We start from the raw sequence: 6,174 nt of genomic DNA, 5'->3' as shown, positions 1-6,174 counted from the left end.
GTGAAGAGAACCCCTTTATTTATAGAGAAAAATTGACTTGATTTCAAAATTAATATTTCTAAGTTTTCTCTAAAAGATAGATATTCACAATTTTTATAAAAAATTATGTATTTTTTAATCTAAAATAAGTCGTTACTTCTCGTAATAAAATCCTCATGTATATTAGGTTCAAAGTAAGAAACTTTGACGAAGGAACTAACTACAGTTGTATTCATATTTTTAATAGTTAAAACGATCATGTATTTGTATTTTAAATTCTTAAACTATATGCACATATATTTTATTGTATATCAATGATGTAAATTCATAAGAAAATATTTGATGCGTTAGTTACTAGTAATTTCATAACTTTGGCATAAATTTTGCTAAGACTATTGGTAGGTGTGGACATGGTAAAATATATATCGAATTATCGTATCATATCAAAATTTTTGATACCGTCAATTTAATATTATAATATTTGATATGGTATATAATATACATTCTGAAGTTTTGATTGCCTAAATGACATATTATAGATTATATATTAGTAGTAATAACAATACTAAATTGACGAAGTTATAATACTTTATTATATGAGTATATATTAATCGAAGTTGAACAAATTATAGTTACCAATTTACCATATCGAAAATATCAAAATCAATCTTCAAAATATCGAATTAAATTAGTATGATAACGATATAATATTTAAAAAATTGAATATTGAAATTATAGGTTTTTCACATTTTATAGAAAAATGAGGAAACAAAAACAAAAAAATTCCGTTGCCGGGACTTGAACCCGGGTCTCTCGGGTGAGAGCCGAGTATCCTAACCAACTAGACTACAACGGATTTGTTGTAAATTGGAACAATTTACCTGTATTATTCTATACATTTAAGAGTCAAAACCCTCATTCGCTGCTTCGACAATAGCTGTTTCTTCTACTCCTATCCATTGAGGAACTCGAAAATGAACTTCAAAATGCCTGTTGCCTAAGGAATTGGCTGCCGTAGAGTTCACCCTTTCTCAATCTACAATAACAACAAGAAGAAGAACCCAGCAAAGCCTTTAATCACCAGGTTCTAGTTTTGTTTTCTATGCTTATTCTTGGATGTTACCTATTTCCCATTTCTTTTCTGTTTCAATTCGTTATAATAGCTCTAAACTGTTAAAGATTCGATCTTTAGTGAATTTCGGATAGTGGGGTTTCATTCATGAATCATGTTGTGGGAAGTGGGAACTGAGGAGTAGAGGGCAACGTTAATTTGGACTCTATTGTACTTCTGGAATGTGTTATTGACATAGGTCTGGAAAAGCTTTATATCCCATGAACTAAATGAAAATTGAGTACCTGAAGCACGAAATAGCAGACCAGATTGCAACTTCTTTGTCGCACTAGTCTGTTGGCATGGTTCTTGAAAAATATGTAATTGGTGAACTGTCAGAAGGTATGAACAAGTTCAAACGGATAAACTTCATTAGTGTACAAGGATCAGATTGCCACATGTTTTAGTATGGATTTGTAAAAAAGGAAAGACAGTAATGAATTTGGCTTGCTCGATGGACATAAAAGAAGATTGTATCATGTTTCACGGTTCTTATGGAACTGAAATGAATCAGGAGGACTAATTTACGTAATAGAAAGAACCTATTTGGTGGATTCCTATTTCCTAGAGGATTATATAGCACTTCTTTGTGTCTATGAGCGAGAGCTCGTTGCGCCTTCTTTTTCTGTGACGGGTTCTTGACCATGTTGGTGTCTGAAAGAGCTACTTGAAAGCTTTACAAACAAGCAAAATATATTATCTATTATATCTTTCTTAGTATAGTAAAGGATTTTCCCTTACTAGTAAAGTGGTAAGGTAGGATGCTATTTGATGAATAAAACAAAATTTAGGGAAGTAGTTTATGTAGCTTAGCTGATTAGAGCAAAAATCATTTTCAGTGGTTCGAATTAGCTACAGTCTGATAATAGGAAATACTGTTATTAAGTTAAATTCTAACTTAATGGTGCATATGGTTACTAATCTTGAAAGATCGTTTGTTTATTTACTTCAGTGACATCTAATGTCACTGTATCCATTGAAGTGGTAATCCAAGTTACAGTTCTACTTCTTCCCTAGCTGTCATATGGTTGATGCCTTTTGGAATGGTCTTGCTGCTGTTGTCACAGTGTTCTCAGATATCTAACTATTATAGTTAGTATAGTCTGCTGAATAAAGCATAGTATGAGCACAGGTTGACAAATTGCATGTTACCTGTATGTGAACTATGTATTTGACTGCTTTCCCACAATCCCTATGTTCTTCCTTTTCTTTCCCTTCCTGCATGTGCTTCTGGCTGTTGGAATTTCACGCTAATGCTTCATTACATAATTTTGATTCAAGTGTTGGACTTTTTTCTTCAGTATGCCTCGAATCTTTTAATGTCTTACATGAATTACTATTGGATTTCTATAGAGCATTTGTTTTAGTTGGGTCTTCTGATTTCTTCTGACTCAAATTATTTGCAGTTTCTCAGTTCGTCAACTATACTAAGGTGGGCTACAATGGCAACATCAGGAGTAGCTGCTAGTCCCATAAAATACTGTCTCCAATTACCTGTACAATGTCCAGGGTTGCGTGAGAAGAGAGTTTCAGTTTCTAACTTAGGGAGATCAAGGTACATGCTCTATCAAGTGTGACTTATTGTTTACTTTTTCTTGGAGTTCACTCAAAAGGTAGAAAGTTCCTGATTGATCTTTTTCATTTCTGTGTTCATCATGTAGAAGTCATTGTACTGTTTCTACACAGAAGTATCACCCAAGAAGAATGCCTTTAGTGAAGTGTGCAATGGAAGCTTCTTTTGGTGGTTCTACAGATGACTCTGCTGGTATTTTAAAGGCTCTTCTCTTAATTTAGCTTCTTTACGTTGGCAGAAGTGCCTGAATTCCATGGTCGTTGAGATGCGTATGGACTCCTTTTCAAGAGGTTGATGATTGTGACATTTCTTCTTCTTATTCTTCTTACTTTTTTGAGAAGGTAATTTGTATTATAAACCAGTACTTAGGTAGTACTGAAAACCCCTTTACAAAAAGTATGAAAATGTAAGAACAAATACAGCAAGCCTAGCATGATTCTAATACTTCTAGGATTGCTTCTGCGTCTATAGGGGAACTCTTTGTACACCAAAAAATAATAAAAGAACACAAATCTTTTTTGATCATTTTATGGATCTGCTTCTATCTTCAAAGCTTCTAGCAGTCCTTTCTCTCCAAATCGTCCACCTGATTCATGCTGGAGTGCTCCTCCAATAACTCCTGTTCTTTGCCCTAATTCCTGCTTCCCCCCAACTTGAGAGAGTGTCAACAATCTCGCTTGGCATTGTGCATTTCTTCTTCTTTTCACCATTCCTTTGGATATCTATTCTGTTGAAAGATGTAATTTGAGCAAAATAAGGTGTCCATTGCCTCTCTACCCCACAAAAGTAGGGGTAAAGGTACCTCTCTACCCCACAAAAGTAGGGGTAAGTTCTGCATACTCCCCCAGGACTCCACATCAATTCGTTATGCATGGATGATGAGATTCCATTGATATAGAACCAATTCCAATAGACTTATTAGAAGTTCCCATTGGTGTGCATCCAGTAGGAATTGAACCTACGAGTTCGACAATTATGAGGTGGGTGCTTTGACCATTCAATTATGGATGCTTCGCGGTGATCCTCGTACATGGTGAATAACCAAATTCCTCTTGCAATGAAATCTTTAGGATTAATCAATGCAATTTTGGAGGAATCAATGAAAGGACATCAATTCAAATCCTGTATTTTCGAATTCAGAGAGATCAAGAATTCTCACCATTTCTTAGATTCATGAACTCAGTTCAGTTTAGTGGGAAACAAGTCCTCCATTTCTTGAATGTGTTTGCCTCTTTCTATTTCTTTTGTTTTTTGGTGGGTCCATCAAAGTTTATCACATATTGATGCTGCATTACTTCAAGTATGATGCATTATATCAAAAGATTTAGTAATATGCGGAAGATACATAAATATTGAAGATTTCTATTCTAGATGACATTCACAATTAACACAAATACTGTGGTTATGGACTGACACCTTCAGAGAGTGTAATGTGTCACAATAAATGACCTTTGCTCGTTGAGTTGGCTCTGAAAGGAGTTCTTTGGCTGAGGCAAACATCATCTGTCAGTATCAGAAAGAAATATCTGCCTTTTTTCGTTTTTGTGCAGAAAAAGACATTGCCAATTATAACTTCTTATGGTACAAAATATCGCCGAGTCTGCTATGCTCCTTAATTGCCTTTCAGTTCAATAATCCATGTTGTTTATTACTTGGACTTTTGTAGTTGCTCTTGTTGATGCATTCGCTTCTCTGTTTGTGTTGTTTCTTCAAGCGCAGCTATCTTTCCGAGAATTAATGTGAAGGACCCATACAAACGACTTGGAATCAATATAGAAGCTTCCGAGGATGAAATCCAAGCTGCTAGGAACTTCCTAATACAAAGATATGCTGGTCATAAACCAAGTGTGGATGCAATTGAAGCTGCCCATGATAAAATAATAATGCAGAAATTCTATGATAGAAAGAACCCAAAAATTGACGTTAAAAAGAAAGTCAGGGAAATGAAGCAATCTCGTGTTGTGCAGGCTGTTACTAGCAGGTTTAGGACACCAGCTACAAAGTTCATTGTGAAAACTTCCATTGCTTTCATAGTCCTTGGAGCTCTCACAGTTCTGTTTCCTACTGAAGAAGGTCCAACCCTTCAAGTTGCCATTTCCCTGATCACTGCCATGTATTTCATTCATGATCGGTTAAAGAACAAACTTCGAGCTTTTCTATATGGGTATGCTTCTTAATTGTCCTCTGACCCAACTGTTTTGTCTTTTTTAATATGGTCATTATTATCTGCAAGTTGACTTAATACTTCATGACTAACAAAGAAAACTGTCTTGAGACCTATGTTACATACATGGAAACAAATTTTGCCTTGATGTGCTCATGTTCAAAATGTATCTGGGAATGGTATAAAATTCTTCAAAATACGCTAGATACCTGCAAAAAGTTAAATAGAGTTGATTTTCTTTATTATTACATTGAATACTGGCATTAGAGATGATTGCTTAGTAAAACTCAAAATTAATTGTCAATGCCAAAGTTAGCCATGGAATTAAGTCTTAGTTTTCGAATTCCTACACTTCTTCCTTGTATTGATAGTTAAGATGTTCTCATTTTAATTGCTAACTTGTGGTGCAGAGCTGGTGCTTTTATTTTTTCTTGGCTTCTGGGGACATTCTTGATGGTGTCTGTGGTTCCTCCCATATTCAAAGGGCCAAGGAGTTTGGAGGTGACAACTTCATTGATTACGTATGTACTTCTGTGGGTGTCTTCTACATATCTCATATAAATCGGTTTCACCATCTCAATTTTGTTAGAGAAGTGCCATGATTGTTGGTTGTAACCGCATGTATTGCTAAGATCTAGTGAGATTTTTGATTCAAGAAACTGTAGATTTATGAAATGAAACGCTTCTTCTTTGCTTAGAAATTGGTGATTCTTCAGGCTAAATGCTGCCTGCTTATTCTGAGGCCTAAGAGTAATTCCCAATGTTGCTGTTCTAGCTAAAATGTTTGGTTCTATTCACTTGCCATTTGAGTGTTTTGTTACTTCTGATACCACACCAACCAAGCAAATTAATGTTGTGGTTGTGCAAGTATTGCAGTCTTGTTGTGAGTGTGATGGGTGTGCATGAGCTCAATCTCAGCTCTAGCAGTTAAGAACCAAAGAAAAGGAAATATTTTCAGTGGCTCAAGAATAATGACATTATTTCTGAAAAATTTCATGGGCCATTATTCAACTCTAGCCACTAACCTGATACTTGTTTGATGTGCTCACCTTTTCTTGATTAGAGTTGTATACCATTTTAGTTAGTTCAGTGATCTTCAGATATTAGATGATCAAAAGCAAAATAAAAATTAAAAAATTCTGGGCATGAAATGGTGATTGTTTTTTTCTTCCACATGTTACAATCAAAAGAGGTATAAATTCTCATGTCTGGTTTATTACCAAATTGCTTTTGCTATGTTGAAAACCAAAAACCTAAAGGAGTTTGACGCCCCTTTTCTCACCGTCAAGTGGTTGAACACCCCTCTCTGCGAATCATTTCTCACGTCAAGTGGTTGAACACCTCTTT

At 35.1% G+C, this 6,174-nt stretch overlaps 1 protein-coding gene and 1 non-coding gene across 2 annotated transcripts; one reads left to right on the top strand and one right to left on the bottom strand.

The window, feature by feature from the left end:
- Positions 1-762: 762 nt before the first annotated feature.
- TRNAE-CUC (transfer RNA glutamic acid (anticodon CUC)) lies at positions 763-835 on the bottom strand. The gene has a single exon. It is a non-coding gene; the product is annotated as a tRNA-Glu (tRNA).
- Positions 836-893: 58 nt separating this feature from the next.
- LOC101249520 (protein CHAPERONE-LIKE PROTEIN OF POR1, chloroplastic) lies at positions 894-5,528 on the top strand. Its single transcript, XM_004233501.5, has 5 exons — positions 894-1,063; positions 2,497-2,645; positions 2,752-2,855; positions 4,383-4,827; positions 5,238-5,528. Exons 2-5 carry the CDS (start codon positions 2,533-2,535, stop codon positions 5,386-5,388), a joined length of 813 nt encoding a protein of 270 aa, XP_004233549.1. The 5' UTR covers positions 894-1,063; positions 2,497-2,532; the 3' UTR covers positions 5,389-5,528.
- The last annotated feature ends 646 nt before the right edge of the window (positions 5,529-6,174 follow it).

The sequence above is a fragment of the Solanum lycopersicum genome, chromosome 2 (assembly GCF_036512215.1).
Source record: "Solanum lycopersicum chromosome 2, SLM_r2.1".
NCBI classification, from domain to species: Eukaryota; Viridiplantae; Streptophyta; class Magnoliopsida; order Solanales; family Solanaceae; genus Solanum; species Solanum lycopersicum.
Note: the sequence above shows the minus strand (reverse complement) of the source record. Positions and strands in the feature narration are given on the sequence as shown.

Coding starts and splice junctions, on each gene's coding strand:
- LOC101249520 (XM_004233501.5), top strand. CDS start 2,533: ATGGCAACATCAGGAGTAGCTGCTAGTCCCATAAAATACTGTCTCCAA. Junction 2,646..2,751: donor TCTAACTTAGGGAGATCAAG/GTACATGCTCTA, acceptor TTCATCATGTAG/AAGTCATTGTACTGTTTCTA. Junction 4,828..5,237: donor CTTCGAGCTTTTCTATATGG/GTATGCTTCTTA, acceptor CTTGTGGTGCAG/AGCTGGTGCTTTTATTTTTT.